Below are 23,214 nucleotides of genomic sequence, written 5' to 3' on the forward strand. Positions count from 1 at the left end.
ACAAGACTTTCACAGCGTCTCTGTTGTGGGTTTACTAATGTGCGAGCGGGGCTCTGTATCACAAAAGGTCTTAAATTAAATGCTTTAAGTGATGTCTGGTGGCAAATATGAAGTTAACTATCAAAATAATCACATGAACTCAAGTACAAGGGACATCAGACTACTGCATACAACATAAATACTTTAATTAATACATGTTTACTAATGTTAAGTTGCATGTTCTGTTATCTATAAACAGATGTGGGGGTGGCAGTAGCTCAGTCTGCAGGGAGTTGGGTTAGGAACCGGAGAGTCTCTGGTTCAACTCCCCGTACAGACTGAAGTACGGAGTGTGGACTGGTCATCAAGGACTGATCCCCAGTACATGGAGCGCACGCTCAACCAGGTGAGCTACCCAGGCGCCTGTAGCATTTATTCTTCATGCATAAACCCTATGTTCCTATGTTTTTGTGTCTAAGTGACTGATGGGAACAACAATCTTTGACATTGGTCCAGTATTAAGCAAGATCGCTGCAGTCGGCAGCAGAGAAACAGGCTACAATGTAAGTTAACAGGGCAACTGTCCAGTTTGTATTTACCTTCACGAAAGTGCTTGTTTTGCCGCTGACAGGCTCAGATTAATATTCTAAGTGTCTGACAACTTTATGGAAAGGATTTCTAAGGAGGGCGACCTTTCTGTTGAAGAATAAGATCCTTTTTTTAAACGTAAAAACATCGCAAAATCGCGTTCACTAAACCCACCAGACTCCATGTAAATAAACAGTCATTTTAGCATCCTAAAATACACTTCATTCAAAGTCGACAAAATAAAACTATGAAAAGCCGTTTTAGGTCGTCTTTCCACTTCTCCAACCACCACAACTCTAGTTTTGGTTGAAATAAACACACAGTTTACCGATTTACATGTGAAAATATGTTGGCTCTATACACGCTAAAAGTATTGCTTTTTTAAATGGAGTCTGGTGGGTTTAGCGCCAGCGACTTCAGAGCTGTTTCTGGTCAAACAGAAAGGTCTCAAAGAGGTTTTAAAGGTCTATCCCTAAAGGCATCCTTTCAATAATGCTGTAAATACAAACTGGACAGTTGCCCTGTTAACTTACATTGTAGCCTTTTTCTCTGCTGCCGACTGCAGCGATCTTGCTTAATACTGGACCAATGTCAAAGAGTGTTGTTCCCATCAGTCACTTAGACACAAAAACATAGGAACATAGGGTTGAAAAAAATGGTAGTTACCCTTTAAGACCTTAGCTAATGTTAGCAATTAATTGCGGTTTACCAAAGCAACCGCGATTATTTAAAAGAATTGACAATTAGACAATTATGTAATAATTGTTACAGGCCTAGATAGGATGGAGTAATACCTTATTGGACATACGCTGGCAGTGCTGTTCAGTGGTGTGGATCAGCGTTTGGTCCAGGTCCACCATCAGGACCAGCTTTCTGTTCCGGTGGAGTCTCTGCTGGTCTTCTCTGCCCAGCTGCTCTGCTTGCTGTTGGGAGGGAACAGAATGAATGGAATATGCTGGGCCGCCACCACTTGATGCTTTTTTGAATGATCTCAGTTCTTCATATATAATTAACAATTGTGTAAATAAGTGTGTATTACCAGAATTACATGTTTTGATTATTTTTAGCTTTGTTATTAACAGTTTTTTTTATGTGCCCTGGGTATTGAGCTGCATGTAATTGCCCTAACAGGATAATTACATTACATTACATGTCATTTAGCTGGCGCTTTTATCCAAAGTGACTTACAATTGCTATATATCAGAGGTCGCACACCTCTGGAGCAACTAGGGGTTAAGCGTCTTGCTCAGGGGCACATTGGTTGATGTAACGCAATGGGAATCGAACCCAGATCTCCCATACCACATACATTTGTATTTAATTGGATTGAATTAAACTAGCCCTGGAATGCAACCTACTATAGGGGTTCGATTGGCCTTGGCCTTGATTTTAGATGGGAAAAAAACAAACATCGACCTTTGATATGGTCATATATATTTGATTAAATATTCATTGCATAGTTTAAACTGGTTGTCTATGGAAACCTAGATTATTCATGACTGTGGAATGATGATTTGTTTCGGCGGAGAGTTGTGTGTCCAGATTTTCCACCCCGAAATTCTTGACATTCCTCGGGAAATGTTGAGCATTTGTTCAATTTGAAGATGTCAAATGTCGCAAGGATTTGGGGGGGGGGGCACAGTGCTTCCAACAGGAACGCACACACAGATATCTTACAATAGCATGAATATGAAGTACATCTGCCCTACTAGCCCAGTCTTCCGCGCATCTCCATCATATGACTCACCTCGGAGCTGACCATCAGCTCAGGGACACTGTGCACCATGGAGACGGTTGCTGTGGAGATAGGAGTTTGCTGGTTCCCATTCGTGCTCTGCAGCCTGGGATTGGAAGAAAAAAAACAAAAACAAAGCGTGGGAGTCATGCATTTTGTGGTTGGTGCTTCTCTTAGGTCCTTGGACATATTGCGACTGAGAAGAACAGCAGCTTTCGCCAACGACTTAGCAGCAGTTCGCACGAACAACACTGCAATTGGCAAAATATTTGGGTTCATTGCTGGGCAGTTTTAAGCTACTTTTAGACTGACTTTTTTCTCTGTTAATACATAAAACATGTTATCAAATGGCATGCAAGAATGATTCCCTGCTGTTCAACAGTTCAGTGCCAGTCTCCTCATGTATCCTCACAATGCAAACTTTGAGGTGCTGACCGTCAAAAACAGCTTTCCGTGTACCTTTCAAGCTAAAAACATTAACACTTTGTTTCTTTAAAATCAATAATCTACAACAATGTAGCTTGTCTCGGATTCTAACGTACAGCTGTACATTTCACATCTTTATCTAACTGAAACCAAGGAGAGGGCAGAAGGACTTGATCCATGACCTGAGATGTTCTTCAGCTCTCACTGTCTGATCTCTGGTACCACCTGGTGGTTTCCAATAATACAGAATCCACCTGATATACTTGGGCTCAGATATACAGTATCTCACAAAAGTGAGTACACCCCTCACATTTTAGTAAATATTTCATTATACCTTTTAACGGGACAACACTGAAGAAATTACACTTTGCTACAATGTAAAGTGTTAAGTGTACAGCTTGTATAACAGTGTAAATGTGCTGTCCCCTCAAAATAACTCAACACACAGCCATTAATGTCTAATGCCCCACATCATCACATAGCCTTCACCATACCTAGAGATTGGCATGGGGTACTTTCCATTAAATCATCTCTCAATGCAAATCAAACCAGCTATTAGGCTAACTGAAATAAAACCATGCCAATCTCTAGGTATGGTGAAGGGTATGTGATGATGTGGGGTTATTTTAATTCCAAAGGCCAAGGGAACTTTATCAGGATGCATAGTATCCTGGATCCATGAAATAACTGGCCTTTAACAATCAAAAATCTGCCTGCCTCTATGGGAATTTAACATAGGGGTGTACTCACTTTTGTTGCCAGCGGTTTAGACATTAATGGCTGTGTGTTGAGTTATTTTGAGGGGACAGCACATTTACACTGTCATACAAGCTGTACACTTAATACTTTACATTGTAGCAAAGTGTAATTTCTTCAGTGTTGTCCCATTAACAGATATAATGAAATATTTACTAAAATGTGAGGGGTGTACTCACTTTTGTGAGATACTGTGTATATATATATATATATATATATATATATATATATATATATATATATATATATATATTTAGTCCATCAGTTTTAAGGCACAAGAATAGAACGTGCTTAAAAAAATAATGATTGATTAGCTCTATATTGTTTATTCACTGAATGACCTGTCATGAAATTGTAAGCATTGACTTTTGTATTCTTTAGGTAGAGATGTTTTGCTATCAGCTAGAGGTGTTGGAATTAATCAAATAATCAATGTATCGAATCGTGGACGATGCTGCATCAATAAATCGGCCGGGCCATAATCGATTATTTGTGTTTACAATTTAATGTATGCCTAACAACCTTTCTGTTTACATATTCGGTTATGTTTTGCACATTCAGAAAGTGCCATGTGCTCAGTGCTGTAGTTTTTGGTATCCAATTTATTTAGTATCAGAACACTGCAGAATGTTTTGTTTTTGAAGCTTGAAAAGCTATGAATGAAATATCCTAAATGGCTTTAATAGAAAAAATGTATTTGACGAATCGTGATGCATCGAGATATCGAATCGAAGACATGATAATCGTAAATCGAATCGGGAGATCAGTGGAGATTCACACCTCTACTATCAGCTCAGCGAACTGTGTGGGGTCTGCGAGTAAGCAGAACAGATCACATCATCCTTAACAATGAACAGGAAAATGAAAACATATACATGTATAACAATGTTACAGTGTGTGCATGCCCTTACTGAGTCAGGTCCTGGCCACATTCAGCACATAAACCCTTCATTACTATCGGATGGCTGCATTCTTCTACTCGGACGATGACACCTCTGAAAAAAAGAAAAAACTAAATGTTGGTGTAAGCTTTTCGGTAAACCAGTAATAGTGCTTTAGTTCCATCTTTTTGTGAGATTCGTAGCATGCGAGGCCTCGAAATGAATGAAGTTTATCAGATGCTACATATGTATTAAAGATTAGCGGTGAGCCTCAAAACTATATGTTTAAGTGACTGGCAAATGTTGGGTTTTTAATAGAGAATAAGTTGTAAATCCAGTCAACTAAACATGCCTGTATTTATTTACAATAATAAAGAGCTTGGTACAGAGCTGTTTTACTTTGTATCTAATTAAGAAACTACAGTTAGCTATATATATATATATATAAATAAAGGGCTGTGCAATTAATATAAATTTGTTTTACTTTTTCAAAAAGCTAACCTTTTGCTATTCTGTGAAATTACTTTGTTACTTCACTTATGCAAATCTCCTGCAGCAGACTAAAGCATTTCTGTTCCATCTAATTTTTAAAAGCAGTCACTACCCACCAGACTCCATGTAAATAAACAGTCATTTTAGCATCGTAAAATACACTTTATTCAAAGTCGACAGAAACAAAATAAAACTATGAAAAGCCGTTTTAGGTCGTCTTTCCACTTCTCCAACCACCACAACTCTAGTTTTGGTTGAAATAAACACACAGTTTACCGATTTACATGTGAAAATATGTTGGCTCTATACACGCTAAAAGTATTGCTTTTTTAAATGGAGTCTGGTGGGTTAAGCGCTAGCGACTACAGAGCTGTTTCTGGTCAAACAGAAAGGTCTTAAAGAGGTTTTAAAGGTCTATCCCTGAAGGCATCCTTTCCATAATGTTGTAAATACAAACTGGACAGTTGCCCTGTTAACTTACATTGTAGCCTGTTTCTCTGCTGCCGACTGCAGCGATCTTGCTTAATACTGGACCAATGTCTGCGATCTAAAGCATTTCTGTTAAAAGCAGTCACTTTTACACCGTTTTTATATTACTTCTTTCTAAGGGCAAATTGCTGTCACAACAAGCAGCCTGGATTTTTAAAGTCAGGAGGAGTAGGAGTGTACAAGGAACACTTGAAGGCAACACAACTTCTCTCACAGGCGTGACAGCAAATCGTGTTAAGTTTTGAATCAGAGATGTAATGCGTATTGATATCGGAGGAATGTTACCAGACAAATATGTGCTAAGCAGCTGCTGAAAAAAAATACATCTCCTGTTATTCTGAAATAATAGGCGAGCAAGCAGAAGCAGGCATTAAAACGGCTAGCTGGTTTCAAATTCAGTGGGACAACAGCAGCCTCGGGCCATTCTTCTACCTGTCAACCTACACAGCCTGTACACATTTCATGCACGGGAGAGCGAGACAACACTCCACGTGGTTATGCCTTCAAAATAAAAGCGTTGAGATGTTTTACTTGCAAGCATGACTGCAAGTATATCAAACAAACAATCAAGAATCCGTGTAATGTTTGATACAATTTTGCTTACAATTTGGTTGCATCTCCACTTTAATTGCAACTGCTGAAAATGCTCAGAAAACTACCATCGAAAAGAATACACCTTTATTTTGAAGGTACTGGCCAAAAAGGCTGCTTGTTTGTTTTGACTGACTTGACGCTGGTACGAGCAAATGCTGCGAGTGGTGTTTCCGAGTACGGCTAGCAAACAAGCTAACTGTACTTAGCACTTATATTCATGTTAACTCGTTAGCTAGCTAACGTTACACTGCAGGTGAAGTCCTTAGCTGGCAAAGCGATACCAAAAGTACAGCTGACATGTCGCCTGTAACGTTTAGCCATTCCAGGCAGGGAGCAGGTCAGCAAACATTAGCTAGTAGAGTGACTCACCCGGGAGGTATAACTTGTCCAAGTTGACAGCATAGCTCCTTGACTACTCCAGCACGGTCCGATTTCACCTTTTTCTCTGGTAGCCTGGCAGCCTCTGTCCCTTTCTCTTGAGATATGGGAGCGCACAGTGCTAGCACGGAGTCCAAGTTAACAAGAGACCCAGGTTTGACTTTCCACTCTAGAAGCCGTAGAGGGAGAGCCCCGGACGGCCAGCAGATATCTGCCACCTGCATCGCGGGGCCCTCCGATGCTGCACCGCCGCCTCCACCGCCAGAATCTGCAGGATCCTCCATCTGCCCTGCACTCTGCAAAAATCACTTTAGTTTTCAGCAACGGTCCACTCAAAACGTATCCACTGGATCTCACAATTGCCCGTGTATAATTAAAACCTACAAACCATGAGCATCAAGGAAAATTAAAAGAAATGTGCTGCCGATTTAAACACAGTAGCTTCCAGTCAGCTACGTTCGCTCTTCCCGCCCGTAAACAGGAAAACGCAACACTGCAGCGACACGGGTCACTACAGCATCCGGTAGTAGACCACGCAGCCAGCTAGATGAAAAAAAGTCCATATATATTTCAAAATAAAATACCTAATGAAATAGCGCAATATATGGTTTATTGAAACGTTTAAAAAAAAACTAGTTTCACTACATACGTTTTTTTTTTTGTTTTTTTTAATCTTATTGATTATGTTTAGTGCTTTCTGTTATAGCTATTGCCCGCATATCTGTTTGTTTTTGGTAACTTTACAACCTTCTAAATGCCAATCCAAGTTTCCGGTTTAGTACACTGACAACAACGCACAAGCGACATAGGCACAAAACAAACGGGTTGTAAGTTACAAAGTAATAATACTTTATTATCATATTATTAACACAAATCCCAACAAAATTTGGTTATAATGACAAAATCCACTCAAGCCATCCTAGCCCTTTAACATTACTTGTTTGTCTTTGTTAAACTTTCCATAAGCTTGAGATTAAGGACCGTGGAGCCCAGAGACCTAAATGATGTAAGATGATGTAACTGTGACAGACAGACAGACCTAATTAACACAATAATAAGCTGCCGAGTACATTTGTGAATACATCAAAACATCAGCATTGTTTTAACTTTTTTAAACTCAACTCTATCAATGAATTGACTTCATAGGTAGAAGTTGGGATGTAAAGTTGGAGGACAAGACACGAATAAGTAAATAATAGGACAAGGGCATGCCTCAAACCAAAGCTCGAACCATTTCGGTACCTCCTACCAGAGAGTTAGGGGTGGGAAAAATAATCGATTCTTAGATGCATCGCGATTCTCTCTAGAACGATTCGATTATCGATTCTGATAAGTTAATAATCGATTATTTATTTTATTTAAGATTTTTTTATTTATTTATTTAAGATTTTTTTATGTGTTGATTTTTATTTAAAAGTTACTGTCTCCAGACAAGTACAAATCAGAAAACAGAGTGACTGAAAGAGGATGGAATAATGGACAACAACTTAGAGTTTAGGCAAAAAAAACACACAAAAATGGCCAAAAGGAAAAACATTTTTTTGTATATATAGACATGATCTAATAAGACATACATAAAATAATTAGGCAAAACACATATAGGCTGTTCATCTACTTTATCACATTACATCTGACCACCTCATGTTTCATGTTCTAAGAAGCCAATTCTCCATCTTTAAACATGACTGAGTCTCTGACATGGAAGATTACTGGGAGAGAAGGGGACTTTCACAAGCACGTTTAAGGCTTAAGCATGGAACGACTACCAAACAAAAACCTCAGTAGACAAAACATTTCATTAAAACTTGTGTGTGACAAATATTGTATATGTCAAAATTAAGTTATCTAACATATGTTTTGCTTTTTTGTCACTTGAAGAATTATATAATAAAGAGTATAAAGCGGAAACAGAAGTAAGTAGATGACCGGAGTGCACCCTCTCACTCTTGTCCTTACTCTTCGGCTGAACCAGTCAGACTACAGGAAGGGCAGTGTGGACATCAGTGTGGAGCAGAGATATTTCATTATCCCAGGAAACATGACAACAGGGGAGGCCACTCGAGGGGTAAATAAACGATATTTCTAAAGCATTTTTAGCACGTTTTGATAGTTATGTTATTTAATGTTCGCTAGTTAACCCACAGCAACATTGACTTTAACGTAACTTTAGGAGCAATAACGTAAACTTAGCGAAATGTGACACAAACGATGCCTCTTTCCTACCTTGGTAAGGTAACGTTACCGTTAATGTTATAATGTAATGCCTCGTTCTATCTTAGATAACGAGCTACAACCTCTTAGCCGTTCTCCGACTTGGACATATAACATTGTTCTCAATGAGCAGCCGTGAGACTAAATGCATAGGGACCGTCTACAAAGTGCAACACCAAAGAGACATAAAACAAAAAATATATACATTAGCTTCGTTATTTTATAGAGTAGTGTCACCAACATAACGTCACTGCTGGTTATACTAACACTTACCTTTGAAAAATAAGCGTAACGTTATGCATAATTTCGGGCAATAGGGGAAGAATATTTAATATTATACAGTGTAACGTTAGCGTCACCAAAATCCTATACATAACTACCGTACTCTCCTGCTGGTTGTACTACACTTAAATTTGAAAAATAACGGTATGCATAATTTTGGGTATAGGCTATTGGGAAAGAAGACTCGTTGTCTAACGTTGAGGCATCCTTTTTGTTTTAAGGCTGCCATTAACGATTTTTTAATGACTATTTTGTGGATTAATCGATTATTTGTTTGGTTCATAAAATGTCAGAAAATGGTGAAAAAAGTTGATCAGTGTTTTTCAAAGCCCAAGGTGACGTCCTCAAATGTCTTGCCCACAACTCAAAGATATATTACGTTTACTGTTTAGAAACTCGAAAATATTAACATTTTAGAAGCTGGACTCAGCCTAATTTTGTAACTTTTTTCCCTAAAAAGAAAAAACACCGATTTAATCGATTATCAAAATAGTTGGCGATTCACTTAAAAGTTGACAACTAATCGATACATGGAAAAATCTTTGCAGCTCTAGTTTCACTGATGAGTTATCCCGGAGGTTCTTATCAACTCTGCTGGACTAACACAAACTAAGCCACTCATGTTAGAAACAGATCCCAATGGACTGATGCTAGGTGTTAGAGAGTTGAAGCTATATTATGTTTGTGTCGAAGACAAAACTGTGAGTATTGACATTCAAAGGAATATATTTCTCTTGGACGCTACGGTGTATTTCACAATTATCCATTATTGTTTTGCGGCTGTAACTTAGTTTGATAGGTGACAGGTTGACATTTCAACTCCACAATTCATGACCAAATAAGACCAATCATTCACTGTTGGTGATGGGAAACACTCTGTGTATGTGTATGTGTGTGTGTGTGTGTGTGTGTGTGTGTGTGTGTGTGTGTGTGTGTGTGTGTGTGTGTGTGTGTGAGTGAGAGTGAGAGAGAGACCAAGAGTTTGTTTGATATTTCAGTGCTCAGGTCCCTGACATCACTGCTATCTGTACATCAATTTGTCAGCACTGGAGACATTTTGTCCCTCAGATGTAGACAGCGAACAAAAAACAACTAAGTACCCCGGCTGGACATATTGGCCTTGATCTAGACCCCCTCCCTCTTCTTTTACACACACACACACACACACACACACACACACACACACACACACACACACACTCACGCACTCGTCACACTATCTGAGCCTTGTGAATCATGATATAAGTCTGATCTTTAGTAACATTTGGCTCCCGAGAACTATCGGTGACAGTCTGGCGCGTAGGTCTCAGGAAGGTGGCCGTCAACCTCTGGCAACCCAAGGATGGCATGTAACATGAATAGTCGATTAATCCAACTATGTATTATGTTTTGTAAGTCATTTTTCTAGCAATGTTAGAGTGTAAATGCTGTAAACGCATGCTTTGTAAATCTTTACAACCACTTCCAGAAAAAAAACAAGCAGGCCTGATTTGTTGCACAATTTGTATTTTCTTGCCATCAACTTGCCATCTTCAACGTGTAGCTTGCGAGCACAATGTTTGTTGTGTCCCAAAGCGAACAGACTTTGAGAACGGCAACGCACACACAGAGTGGAAGGTGAGAGGTGTGTGAGCCACGTGCCGGATGACAGGCAATTCTCCAGCAGCGGGGGCAGCAAAAACTGTCCTGTCCTGTTAGTAGTGTCCTGAGGAGTGTCCCGGGACAGTCACACATTGTCCCGGGACAGTTACACATTGTCCCGGGACACTCCTCAGGACACTATTAACAGGACAGGACAGTTTTTGCTGCCACTGCTTCGCCAATGATCCTAGAAATGTACTGTCGTTGATCCCGAATATCGTGGAGGGTATTCTCATGCAGTGCCTCCCCTCTTAAGTTAAGGTTGTGTCTGCATCACATGGCTCTGCTCCGAAGATACCCACATCCCGGCTCATCACTCCAAACAACCAGATCCTTCAGCTCACTCAGGTACCAAACAGTTGCCAGGACGTCAACACAGATTGGCTTGTCTCCACGATGAAGTTGCTGTCTTGATGAATGGGATTGTTTTTCTGCTTTAAGGGAAGGGAAGTGCAGAGGGCTGTTATGGAAGACGCTAGTTGGCATCTCCGTGGGTGTACCTGTGGCAGTGGGTGTCCAGTATGCTGTGTCCCAACCCAGAGACAGGAGGAGGATGAAGATAGTGATTGAAGGATTTGGTCGCTTCTGCAGGTTTGCCTTTTTTAAAATTTTTTTTGTATCTATGTCGACAGATGTACCGTATCAGTTCCGATGCTGAGCTCATGTCATTGGTTTCAGTGCCAGTTTCTTACAACATTCTTACCTTATTAATGTTTTCTAGAATTAAATGATGTTTTTTTTTTTGTCCTATTGCTGTATTGCCATCTTAAGATTCAGTGCACTTAACCAGCCATGTTGTGGCTGCAGCTGTACAAAAGTCTTTCTCCTCCTCAAACGAATTCCCGATACACGGTGTATCGCAGCTCTCTCAGTCGATGACGAGATGAATCTCTGGCATTCATTTTAGCAAAACGCGATACATATGACCCCGATTTACCGAATCAGACTCCTATTGTGATTCCCTCCCATTGCCGTTCATGTCACGTTAACAATTCAAACTATGTGAAGTCTTAGCGAGCCTCTTACCTTTGTGTCCTCAGATCTCTCTCTGTGGGAATGTTAATCTCTGTGGATTACTGGTGGACCACCAATATGACTCTCCGTGGCCAAGATGAGGTAAATTCTCAATTCAGTTCATAGGCTCACCATAGGCGCCTAACCTAAAGCGGGGGAAAAAACAACTGACAGAAAAATCAATACCGGCAATAATTAGTTGCACTGCTAAAACCAGTGATTGCCGGTCTACTCATCACATCAATTACGTCCAGCGAAAATGTTCAGACACCCATCTTTGATTGTTTTTACATCATCCACTAAAATGCAGGAGAATTAACGCAACGTCATTCACACAATGTCAGTCATAATGCAATATGGAGAAAATCAAATCACAATGTTTTGGACCAAATACCTCGGTATCAGGGCGATATTGTAGGGTTGACTATTAGTGCTTTCACAAAATATTTACACAATGCGATTTTTGGTACATAATCAACAGTAATGTGGATATAATAACAAGTCAATAAAGGCAAATAATAGAACAGCTAGAACAGTCTGGTAAGTTCAGAAAATGACATGACTTTACTGTAATGCAGCCTCTAAAACCAGGAAAAGACAACACTTGCGTTATATTACAATATTCAAAATCTACATCATATAGATAACATCTAGCCTCATATATTGATATATTGCCCAGCCCTAATATCGCATAACAAGTCCCCATTTCATATCCGTCTAGGGACCTTTGTTGCCCATCATGCCCCTCACTCGCCACACATTCCCTTATGTACAGAAATAATTTTTTTTTTTAAATGCCACCAAAAATGCAATTGATAAATAAAAAATTGGTTGGTCACGTAGCCGGGTAAGCTCAGTTGGTAGAGCAGGCGCACATATATAGAGGTTTACTCCTCGACGCAGCGGCCGCGGGTTCAACTCCGACCTGCGGCCCTTTGCTGCAGGTCATTTCCCCCTCTCTCTCCCTTTTCATGTCTTCAGCTGTCCTGTGGAAATAAAGGCCTAAAAATGCCCAAAAAATAATAATAAAAATTTGCTTTTTTGGGTGTTAATATTGTACGGACACTAATGTCTTACTGCTGCCCCACTCCCCCCCCGCTAGAGCAGTCCATCCTACCTGGCCGAGATGTCGGCATGCCACCAAAGGGCGGCAGAGTGCATGGTGGAAGGAGCCATGAGCAACGGGGGACTGTACGTAAAACTTGGCCAAGGTCTGTGCTCCTTCAACCACCTCCTACCGCCCGAGTACATCCGCACCCTGCAGATACTGGAAGACAAGGCCTTAAACAGGAGGTCCAACGAGGTGAGAACTGCCACACAACAACACATGGCTCGGCGCGGCGCTCCGTGAAAGAGGACAGCTCCAAATGTCTCAGGATGGTGCGTTTGTGTCTGCAACAGGTGGATGTTCTCTTCCGGGAAGACTTCAACAAAACCCCCGAGCAGGTTTTTAAAACATTTGACCACGAACCCATGGCTGCCGCCAGCTTGGCCCAGGTTCATAAGGCCGAACTGTTCGATGGGACTCCTGTCGCTGTGAAGGTGAGCACCGATTCAGAGAACAAAGTCAACGTCTTATTTACTTTCGGGTACTGCGCAGAATCAGATCACTCTAATCCAGGTTTTAAGTTTGAAGCAATGCTGTGTGTTTTAGCATTAGCAACCATGAAACAGTGTCCTATTTTCACTTTCAGTAGGGGGGGGGGAATATCTTCTGCCACCTACATGAAAAATAAGTTTTGGTCTTTTTGCGGGGGGGATGGACATCAGCATAATCCTTCTAAAGCGTTAAATCGACGCTGTGGGTACGTACGCAGACCCTACGCCAAAATTGTAACTACAGGTCGCGGCGAAGCAGACGGCAACCACTGATTGATCCGCTCGGTCGTGGTTTGGTAGCGTTGCATTTCCTCCCCGACTCATTTCCTGGTTCTCCTTCTCCATAAACAACATGAAATTCCAGTCAGATGGGCTCGCCGCCTCTCAAAATCTGACGAAAATCTTTTAAACTGACCTTTGTCGATCAAAAAAACAGACAGATTCAGCAACTGCACGGCCTATTTCTCGCTGAAAATGTTTTCAGAAACACGTGTCGGTGAACTATCTTCGTAAAATACGAGATCGTATTCCGAACGAGCCGCCATGATGGTTGGTTTTGAAATTCGGGAGCAGCCGGACCCACGTGACGCGTTCGTCCAATCAGCTGCCATTTGTCGCATTCGTCGCGTTCGTCACGCTCATCCCGCTCGTCATTTCCGGTAAGTGTTTTAACATAGTGTTCCTTTTGGGACAACACTAACCATCGAAAGTGGGCACTACAGCAGTAAGTGGTCAGTGCACATTAGCAGTGTACTGACGGAAGTATGCGGAATGAGACACAGCCGTTTCTCCCACCATGCCGGCGAAAAGTTAAGACCGACTCAACTTTTGGAAAAACGCAACCCCACGTCACGCTGCGGTGGCCAATCAGGTAACCGGAGATCAGACTTGTCGGTGTGGTTTGAGGCGGTGTTAGAGCTGTTACACACCAACCAGACGGCCGACCATCAGCAGAAAAGGCAGTCGGACTGATCAGTCGGGTCCCTGAGGTCCAAAAAAATGCCTCAAAACACACTGAGGCGATGCCGACTTGAGCGTACGCTCTGCGCGATAGGATGAACGCGTCACGTGGGTCTTTTTTCTCCGGAAATTCACAGCCAGACTGTCAGGGCGGCTCATTCAGAATACGATCTCATATTGTACTACAATAGTTCACCAAAACGTGTTTCTGAAAACATTTAAAGCGAGAAATAGGCCATACAGTTGCTGAATCTCTCTTCATTTCAGATCGACAAAGGTCAGTTTAAAAGATTTTCGTCAGATTTTGAGAGGCTCATCCGCTCGCCATTTCCGGGTGAGTCCCGACTGCCCTGTCTCCGACTGAACATGACGGGTCGGCCAAAATGAAGGCCGACAGCTCCTCCGACGGACGACGGCATGGAACACACCGAACAGACTCGAGTCACTGACCTCGCCAGACTGTCCGACGGCCGATTATCGGGTTGGTGTGTCAGCGCCATTAGAGTCCCGTACAGGAAACAGGAAGCTGACTTTATCGCTGCTACAGGGAAGTTTTAAAACACAAAAAAAACTGAACTGCCCGGGAGTTAGTGTAACAGCTGAATGTTTCCTGCAACATCAAAACACTCCCTATGTCTCGTTTCTCTCTCTCTCTCTCTCTCTCTCTCTCTCTCTCTCTCTCTCTCTCTCTCTCTATCTCTCTCTCTCTTTTTTAAAATGAAGCTGCCTTCAAGTGCGGTCGAAAACATCGAAATCTATAAACGATATGATGGAAAACAGTAATTGTGAAATATAAAGTCTACGTGTGCTGTGTTGGGGGGGGGGGGGGTTAAGAACACAACAGGACGTCAAACAAATGGGTCACCACCCTGCGAAAATCGCCAGATTACTGGTGTGAATGCCCTGTCAAAGCCTGATTTAGTTTTAATCTGGTGCCCACAGGTGCAGTACATTGACCTCAGGGATCGGTTTGACGGCGATATTAGGACGTTGGAGATCCTGCTGGATGTCGTCAAGTTCATGCACCCCAGCTTTGGATTCCGATGGGTTCTTAAGGTCAGTCAGTAAAACAGGTGTACTTCTTGGTTAAAGGTGCCGTAGGTAGGATTGGGAAGATCCAGGACTTCGACAACTTCTCAGTCCCTATCCCCCTTTCTGCTAAAGCCCAAAACCGTCTCCTAAGCCCCTCCCCCCATAAGGGAGAATGAATGCGTGAGCAGTGATTGACACCCCCCCCTGGCCCTGATTGGTGCATCTGAACAGGGAGTGGTGGATTTTTGCAAATCGCACTACAGGCTGTAGGTGGTGCCAGATGAGCTGGATTGTTTTTAAATGACCTGCTTCATGTAGTTCTACTGGAACATAGGGTCAGTTTCAGCAAATATGACAGAAAGTTAGTTTTATAAGGCTTACCTACTGCACCTTTAAGCTACAGTATACGGTATGTCCGTGTGCAAGATGTTTAGCCTAGTATTGATATTTATTCTACTTCCTGTAGGACTTGAAGGCTACACTGGCTCAGGAGCTGGATTTTGAGAACGAGGCCAAGAATTCCGAGAGGTGCGCAGAGGAGCTGAAACACTTACGTTTTGTCGTTGTACCCAAAGTCTTTTGGGAGCAAACCAGTAAGGTGAGGTCATTATCAACCGTACAAAACGACTGGACCGACCTTTTCTTTTTTTCGTGGCTAAAGCTTTTTCCCCCCGCTTTTCTCTCCAATTTCAAAGAGAGTGTTGACAGCAGAGTTTTGCGACGGTTGCAAAATCAACAACGCTGAAGAAATTAAAAGACAAGGCTTAAGTCTGAAAGATGTGAGTTGATGCACTCGAACGCAGCAGATGGTATTCAGAGCGGAGTATTATCAGAGGAACACTGTCTGAAATGCCTCATCAAATGTTTGTTTTTTCAGACTGCGGACAAACTGATCCGAACATTTGCTGAACAAATATTCTACACTGGGTTCATCCACGCTGACCCTCATCCTGGAAATGGTGGGAACATCTGTGTGTGTGTGTGTGTGTGTGTGTTATGGCAGTGGGTCTTAAACTTCTTTCAATAATCATACCTGCAAACTAGTCGCTTTTCGGCGAAAATCACCGTTTTGAATGGGAAAATGTCATCCACGTGAATCGTGTAGATCCGAAGAGTTTTTATTTTGGGGGGGGCGAGGCGTTAACGACCGTTCTCTACCGGACCGAATAGCAACGCGGGTTTCGGTGCCTTATTTAGGTGCCACTTAAATGCCTACGCTTCTCTCTGATGCTCCGAAAACGGACGTTAGAGGGAACTGAAACATCGCCGCACGGGACGCTAGTCAGCACTACACCTGACAGCAGCTAACGTTAGCCTACCGTTAGCTAGCAGCTGGAGTAAACACGGTTAAAATGCTGACAGCTAAACGGTGTAAAAGTGTGTCTCTATTTCACTGGAGAGGATTCCAAAAGTCTGTAGCTGCTGTTGCCGTCTGAAAAAAAGGTGATTGATGTGTCACTTTTTTCAGCTCTTCTGAGTTTGCAGGTATGAATAATGTAGCTACCCACTTTGAAATATCTTTTCATCTAAGTACCCCCCTGACCAGCACAAAACATTTTTGGTAGAAAAACAAAAAAGGCCTGTCTATGTAAAGAGGCGCAATACAGCGCTGCACCATCCGTGTCTGATTAACTAAACAATATTGTAACTGAAAAAAACATTTAAATGCTACATTGTAAAGGAACACGCCAACAGCTTATTCAGCATATCCCCCAGAGATAGATAAGTCCATACATAACCTTCTCATCTCTATGCGTGTCCTAACCATATACATACTGGGAACTATATTCTCAGAAGGTGAAGCACTGCTACTTGGGCGGAGTGATTAGCGCAACACCTGAAAAGCACCGTTGTTACTCTCTGCTCCTCACCATGTGGCTTCTCAGGTGCTGCAAGCAAATCACTCAAGTAGCAGAAGTAGTAGAATATAGTTCCCAGTTTGTATACGGTTAGAAGACGGCTGTGTCTCATGTGACGCTGTGACTATACAAATCACAACATGTAAATAGGAACATGTTGGCGTTATTTTGTCACTTATTGGGAGCAGTAGGCTAGATGGAGCCGGTTACCTCCAGGATCTGTGCTAAGCTAAGCTAGCGGTGGGTGCATCAGATAGAGTTACAACATGCACGCAGATGAGAAGGGTATGTATCGACTTATCTAACTCTGGGGGATACGGGGAATAAGTTCCAATAAGTCAGCGTGTTCCTTTAAATGTTTAGAATTACTAAATGCATTCATAATAATAGTGTATCTTTATTTTAGGATTAATGCATGACCGATATTTTTTAAATTAACATTTTTTTTATTTTTTTTTTAAATCTTAACGTACAGGGGGGCTGCAGTACTCCAAACGTCCTGGGGAAGTGCGCCTGAATTGTTTTGGGCCCGATCATTGCTCTATTTCCATCCCTCGCTGTCTCTGATTGAACTACAGAGGCGTGTATAGGATACAAAGTCATCATGCTTTTATTTCAGAGGCGCGTAAGCTAGAAGAGCCCAACCAACATATCGGATTAGCTAATATAAATTTTTTTGCACATGGTAGCAGTATATACTGTCGGTGAATAAGTGAAAAGATATTGCAGTGCAGAAATACCGTAACGGTAATTTAGAAACCGTGTTGCTATTTTATAGTGTGTCCACAAGCGAGCACTGACAATAATAATATATATATATATATATATATATATATATATATATTGTGTGTACCTCCAGAGAAAGAGGTTCTGCCACTAGACCTATTACCCAGAATAGCCAATCCTAAAAAAAATAAGTTTTCAAAAGCGATTTAAAAGAGGATACAGATTTAGCGAGTCAGAGTTCATCGGCCAGTATTATTGATACATTCTGTGTGTTTGCAGTCCTGGTGAGACGGGGTCCTGATAACAAGGCAGAGTTGGTACTCTTGGACCACGGCTTGTACGAATACCTCAGTCAACGGTAAGCTTTGTCTGCTTAGTAAAAACCTCCTGAGAATATTTAGCTGTGCGCTCTAACTGTGCCCTCTCCCCTCAGTGACCGAGTGGCCCTTTGTAAACTCTGGCGGTCCATAGTCCTGAGAGACGAAGCGGCGATGGAGAAGTACTCCAAAGCCCTCGGCGTCAAAGGTCAGGACGCTTTCCCTTCCGTTCAAATGTAGTATGCCATGTGTAGTATGATACATGTGTTTTTGGTATTCTAATTGTCCCCACATGTCATGTCCCTATTGAGTCTAGGAGCGGAGAACACTAAAACTTAAAATCAACCCGAGGGGAAACAATGAACAGGTGGAAACAGTTCAAGAATACATTTTTTTAAATGAGACTGACAACAACTTATAGCGATCTTTACAAAAAAAGACAAATATCCATGTCCGTACTCCTGTCTGCTTCTCCAAACTGGGGACGTGCTAACCAACATCTACTGTAGGAAATACTCTGACTATGGATAGGTACCTCACTTCAAAAAATCTGAACTTTCCTTTTATAATGCAATCCACTTTGCTGTTGCACAACAAAACACATAATTGCATTTCAGTTAGGTTTGTTCTGATACCAATATCACAAATGCCTCCAATAATCTCCGCCTCCAATAGTGCTTGGTGCGGACGCGAGTCCATGCACCGCTCCGTTACCACATCATTTAGCACCAGCATTAAGATCTACTTTAAAGTATGTTTTCACCTGGATGAAAACAGCCGTTTGCTAACGTTAGCTCTGACTAACGTTGGCCCAGAGACGGTTTAGAAAGAGCATCTTTGGTCACACTCTGCTAGCAGACCAAACTGATAATCAATTCTGACTCACTTACTCTAGCCAGGATAGCCGATACGCAAGTTCAGGTATGAATTAGGGCTGCCCCTTCTTAGTTGATTTTTCAGTCTTTTTTTCGATATTTTTTTTTTTTTTTTTAGTCGACAAAAATTTCTTTCGTCTATTAGTCTTTTTTTTTTTCATGCTGAATGATTTATTCCCAAGAAACTTCTGAGCTCATCTCTGGTAAACACAAGATCTAAAGCGGTGCTCTTGCATGATTCTTTGTGGAAAAACTCAGTTTAACAGATCTGTCCATTAAATCAACCGATCGATTAGTCGACAAAATCCTATGATTGCCAGTCGACTAAGAATTTCTTTAGTCGAGGACAGCCCTAATCGGAATCAGTATCGTGAAGGAAAAAAATGGTAACAGAACATCTTTAACGGACATCTCTAACTGTGGATTTCCACTGGATGCGGAACGTCTGCGGACCGGCTCCGCTGCGGAACGGCTGCGTGCTCCGCCGTCCGTCAATACCCACCGGGTCCGGATTTGTTGCGGCACGGCTGTGGCCATGACTGACAGCTGTAGTCACGAGGAACCACAATATCTCACGAATTCACGTAGAATAGAACCACAAAACCAACAACAGTTTGTTTCCATCCAGAGGAATAGAGGGGAAACAACTCTTTACTTTGAAAATTAACCGGATTTTTATTTTGTTTCTGTGTTCGACTTCCTGTCCCGCACTATCTGCCGTGTGCTGAATTGCTGCGGAGCTCTCCGGCGTCCGTCAAAAATAGAAGCTCTGTGTATCTGCTCCGGAGGGCTGGGACCGCCGGAGCTGGGACGGAGTAGGGACGCAGACGTTCTGCAGTCAGTGGAAATACACACATTGACTTTAATGGAAACCTAATGACTCCGCCGACGTTCCGGAGTCGTTCCACAGCCGTTGCGCATCCAGTGGAAATTGCCGGTAATGGTATCGGAAGATCTCTAAATGTATCAATACATATCTAATGGTATCGGAAGATCTCTAAATGTATCGATACATCTCTAATGGTATCGGAACATCTTTAAAGGTCCTATGACATGCTGCTTTTTGGATGCTTTTATATAGACCTTAGTGGTCCCCAATACTGTATCTGAAGTCTCTTTTATATAGGCCTTAGTGGTCCCCTAATACTGTATCTGAAGTTTCTTTTATATAGGCCTTAGTGGTCCCCTAATACTGTATCTGAAGTCTCTTTTATATAGACCTTAGTGGTCCCCTAATACTGTATCTGAAGTCTCTTTTATATAGACCTTAGTGGTCCCCTAATACTGTATCTGAAGTCTCTTTTTATATAGACCTTAGTGGTCCTCTAATACTGTATCTGAAGTCTCTTTCCCGAAATTCAGCCTTGGTGCAGAATTACAGCCACTCTAATATTATCGGAACATCTCTAATTTGAACTCCATCTTGCTGTGCAGAGTACTTCCTGTTCTGCGAGATGCTGCTGCAGCGACCCATCAACATGCGCGAGCTGGGTCTGTCCAACATCCTGAGTCGAGAGGAGACCACCTATATGCGCGAGATGGCCAGCCACCGATTCGAAAGCATCATGCGGGTGCTGAAGTCGATGCCTCGGCCCATGCTGCTCGTGTTCCGCAACATCAACACGGTCCGGAGCATCAACATCACCCTCGGGGCACCGGTGGACCGCTACTTTGTCATGGCCAAGAGGTAAGTGCAGTTAATGGGGAAAATAAACTATCCTACAGCACCAAATGACCTTAATAAATCTCATAAATATGATACTAATATGTAACTCCAGGGATCATTATGGTTAATACCAGTTACTCAGTGACTTGGCTAGATTTTGACACGTTTGTGTTCTTGAAAAGAAATTCACCCATTTAAGTTGCAACACACTCCGGCCCCTTTCTATGTAAACATGCACTTTGACTTCTGACATTTACTGATTAAATATTACCAATCTGACCAGTGTGCTGAAGTCTGTCCCGATGGTAGAATGAGTTCAAATTTCAACGAACTTGACAGTTTCTAAGATGATTTCGAAATGTATACATTTGACCACTGGTAAGCCGACAAAGTAGTAAATAAATCAAGGTGTCAGCATTTGCCCAGTGTGGAGAAGGCTTTGAAACAGAATCTACACCTCCATGTTGGGAAATACAATTTAACTGAATAAATGAAATATGAAAATTAGAGACGGTTTCTTTGGATTCTGGGTGGTGGGGGGTCCACAGGGGGAACTCACAACCTCAGCCGTTGTAACAGCCCTACAGAAGATATTTCTGTCCGAACCCAGCCCGAGCCCGACATTAAGGCATTAAGCTATTTATGTCCGAGCCCGACAGTTAAAATCTCATTTTTTTTCCCTCATACTAATGACACATGTACGTTTGTTTGTGTGGAAAGCCCGCTTTTATTAAAAGCAACTGTAGGAAGGCATTCGGAAATGTCAACAGATGAGCGCATCAGTGGGACATCGGGGCAACAAGCGCACGTTAACACAGGCGCGCACCTACATAATAAGCTTTTTGAAATTTAAAATGTTCAATGCTTTATCGCGCTGATGTGACTGAGCCCGACCCGAACCCAAACATCATTTCTAAATATCTGTCCGAACCCGACGGGCTCGGGTCGGGTATCCATCCTCTAATGTGCAGTAAGTACTGCTAGCCAGTCAGAAGCAGAGTATGACGGAGTGCCACGCTAGCAGCTAGGCGAGCATTATAACGTGTGTTAAAAAGTGACGCACGTTTGTCTCTGAAGTAAAGGCTGGACTACAATAGAGCTGTTTGGAGCAGTTTGTGAACAGTGTTTTCTGTTGGAGATGGTAAGTCCCTTTGGGGTGGACTTTTGGCTTTTTCACTTTGTAAATCTATAATGTGCACAAAAAAGGGAAAAAGCCAAAAAGCATAATATGAGCACTTTGACTGAATGAATGAATATAGGGGAAACAACGTATTTGGCGTTATATTTTTTATATATATATATATATATATAAATAAATAAATAAATAAATAAATAAATAAATAAATAAATAAATAAATAAATATATATATATATATATATATATATATATATATATATATTATATATATATATATATATATATATATATATATATATATATATATATATATATATATATATATATATATATATATATATATGTATGTATTTGCTTGTTGCTTCCCGCAGGCTTGTACAATTAAAGAGGAAACACTGTAGTAGTTTGTAATAGACTGTAGAAAAGCCACTGGAGTGGCACGACTCCTGAAAAACTGCAAAAGACCCAAGAAAATCCAAACCTCTCAGCCCATTCACTTTAAGAAATGGAGGTCAGTGCAAAGTACTGTCAAAACATTTCAGGATACAGGTTATCCACATAGACACAATGTCACACGCATCTTCAAATCTTAGCTCCGTGTAGATGACGCCCATCTCGTTTTTCAGTGCGGTGCGAGGCTGGGGGAAGATTCAGGCAGAGAAGAGAGGGATACTGCCCAGGCTCTGGATCTTCCGCTGGGTGAGGACAACGTGGGAGGGCCTTAAGTTTGAACTGGCTTTGAGGTAAAGACTCATTTAGTGTTTGTCAAAAAAAAAAAAAAAAATGCAAATTCCGTTTTGTGATTGTAGCCACTAAATGTGAACGACTCCGTTACAGATGGGAGACGGCAGCGATGAGTCTGATGCGTTCGTTCCTGAGCCTGCTGTCGTACTTTGGGTTTATATCTCTGGACGCAGACATGTACGAGTACCTGAGGTAGCGCACAGATGTGTCGGCACACTACGAAGGAACAGAATAAGTACATATTGTTATGTTCAAGCACATGTTAATGCAATACAACAGCCTTTCACTTTTGTAGCAGCTTTAAAAGCCGGTGCTGCTCCAGTGTGCGCTTGGTTTCCACACCAAATCATCCTGGATTCTGCTGTCAGACATGACTGTGTTTTTTTTATTTTTTATAAATGGGTGAGAATGTTTTAAACTGCATGACTGTGACGCACCAAACCCACTCCAGTGTCCACTCCCAGAGGCCTATTGTAAAGTTTTTAATTAAGTTATTAGCATATATATTTAATGGTATTTACCTCTTCAAATTAGTGTTGGTGTAATCTTAGTACAGCAAATTGTTTTTGAAATTTTAAGCTGCAGTTTGTTTAAAAAAAACAACTGGTGACATGTATTCTTTGACGAAATTGAGTCAATGTATTCCCCAAGTAATGTTTATGTTATTAGTTAAATTAATAACCGTACCTTTGATATAATACGACAACGTTAAGCTGCATCCCCACTGGAGTGAGAGCAATCTGTGTAAGGAACTGCAGCTTTAACGACAGCAATACTTGTATGTCTGTGATACAAGAATGAATATCTGTGTTGGATTAACACCTTGTGTATT

At 41.6% G+C, this 23,214-nt stretch overlaps 2 protein-coding genes across 6 annotated transcripts in view; one reads left to right on the forward strand and one right to left on the reverse strand.

Annotated features, from left to right (window-relative positions):
* Positions 1-6,843, reverse strand: part of ctdp1 (CTD (carboxy-terminal domain, RNA polymerase II, polypeptide A) phosphatase, subunit 1) — a 99,065-nt gene extending 92,222 nt beyond the window's left edge. For 2 of the 3 annotated variants that reach the window (XR_004102877.2, XM_031287128.2), the window contains exons 1-4: positions 6,310-6,843; positions 4,396-4,479; positions 2,315-2,408; positions 1,362-1,490 (exon numbers count right to left, since the gene is read on the reverse strand). Coding sequence is in view for 2 of the 3 variants with exons in the window: in XM_031287128.2 (XP_031142988.1) it covers positions 1,362-1,490; positions 2,315-2,408; positions 4,396-4,479; positions 6,310-6,602 (600 nt within the window). In the remaining variant the exon portion in view is untranslated. The remainder of the gene's footprint in view (positions 1-1,361; positions 1,491-2,314; positions 2,409-4,395; positions 4,480-6,309) is intronic. The other variant, XM_031287129.2, reaches the window with a different exon arrangement.
* A 1,313-nt stretch (positions 6,844-8,156) lies between these two features.
* On the forward strand, positions 8,157-22,974 carry adck5 (aarF domain containing kinase 5). 3 transcript variants are annotated; one of them, XM_031287122.2, is made up of 15 exons: positions 8,157-8,383; positions 10,709-10,800; positions 10,894-11,043; positions 11,493-11,568; positions 12,569-12,769; positions 12,868-13,008; positions 14,968-15,081; positions 15,524-15,655; positions 15,753-15,836; positions 15,935-16,016; positions 17,922-18,000; positions 18,076-18,167; positions 20,269-20,521; positions 22,265-22,381; positions 22,476-22,974. In XM_031287122.2, the coding sequence occupies exons 1-15, from the start codon at positions 8,240-8,242 to the stop codon at positions 22,576-22,578; spliced, it is 1,860 nt and encodes a 619-aa protein (XP_031142982.1). In that variant the 5' UTR covers positions 8,157-8,239; the 3' UTR covers positions 22,579-22,974. The 3 variants fall into 3 exon arrangements, with proteins under 3 accessions (XP_031142982.1, XP_035849047.1, XP_035849046.1); XM_035993153.1 differs by having other exon boundaries at positions 8,378-8,514; XM_035993154.1 differs by lacking the exons at positions 22,265-22,381; positions 22,476-22,974 and adding an exon at positions 22,010-22,064.
* The last annotated feature ends 240 nt before the right edge of the window (positions 22,975-23,214 follow it).

The sequence above is a fragment of the Sander lucioperca genome, chromosome 16 (assembly GCF_008315115.2).
Source record: "Sander lucioperca isolate FBNREF2018 chromosome 16, SLUC_FBN_1.2, whole genome shotgun sequence".
Taxonomy (NCBI): domain Eukaryota; kingdom Metazoa; phylum Chordata; class Actinopteri; order Perciformes; family Percidae; genus Sander; species Sander lucioperca.

Excerpts from the sequence above, each read along its gene's own strand:
- adck5 (XM_031287122.2), top strand. The coding sequence starts at position 8,240 with ATGACCGGAGTGCACCCTCTCACTCTTGTCCTTACTCTTCGGCTGAAC. Across the intron at positions 11,569-12,568 it reads CTCTCCGTGGCCAAGATGAG|AGCAGTCCATCCTACCTGGC; the intron begins GTAAATTCTCAA and ends CCCCCCCGCTAG. Across the intron at positions 20,522-22,264 it reads TACTTTGTCATGGCCAAGAG|TGCGGTGCGAGGCTGGGGGA; the intron begins GTAAGTGCAGTT and ends CTCGTTTTTCAG.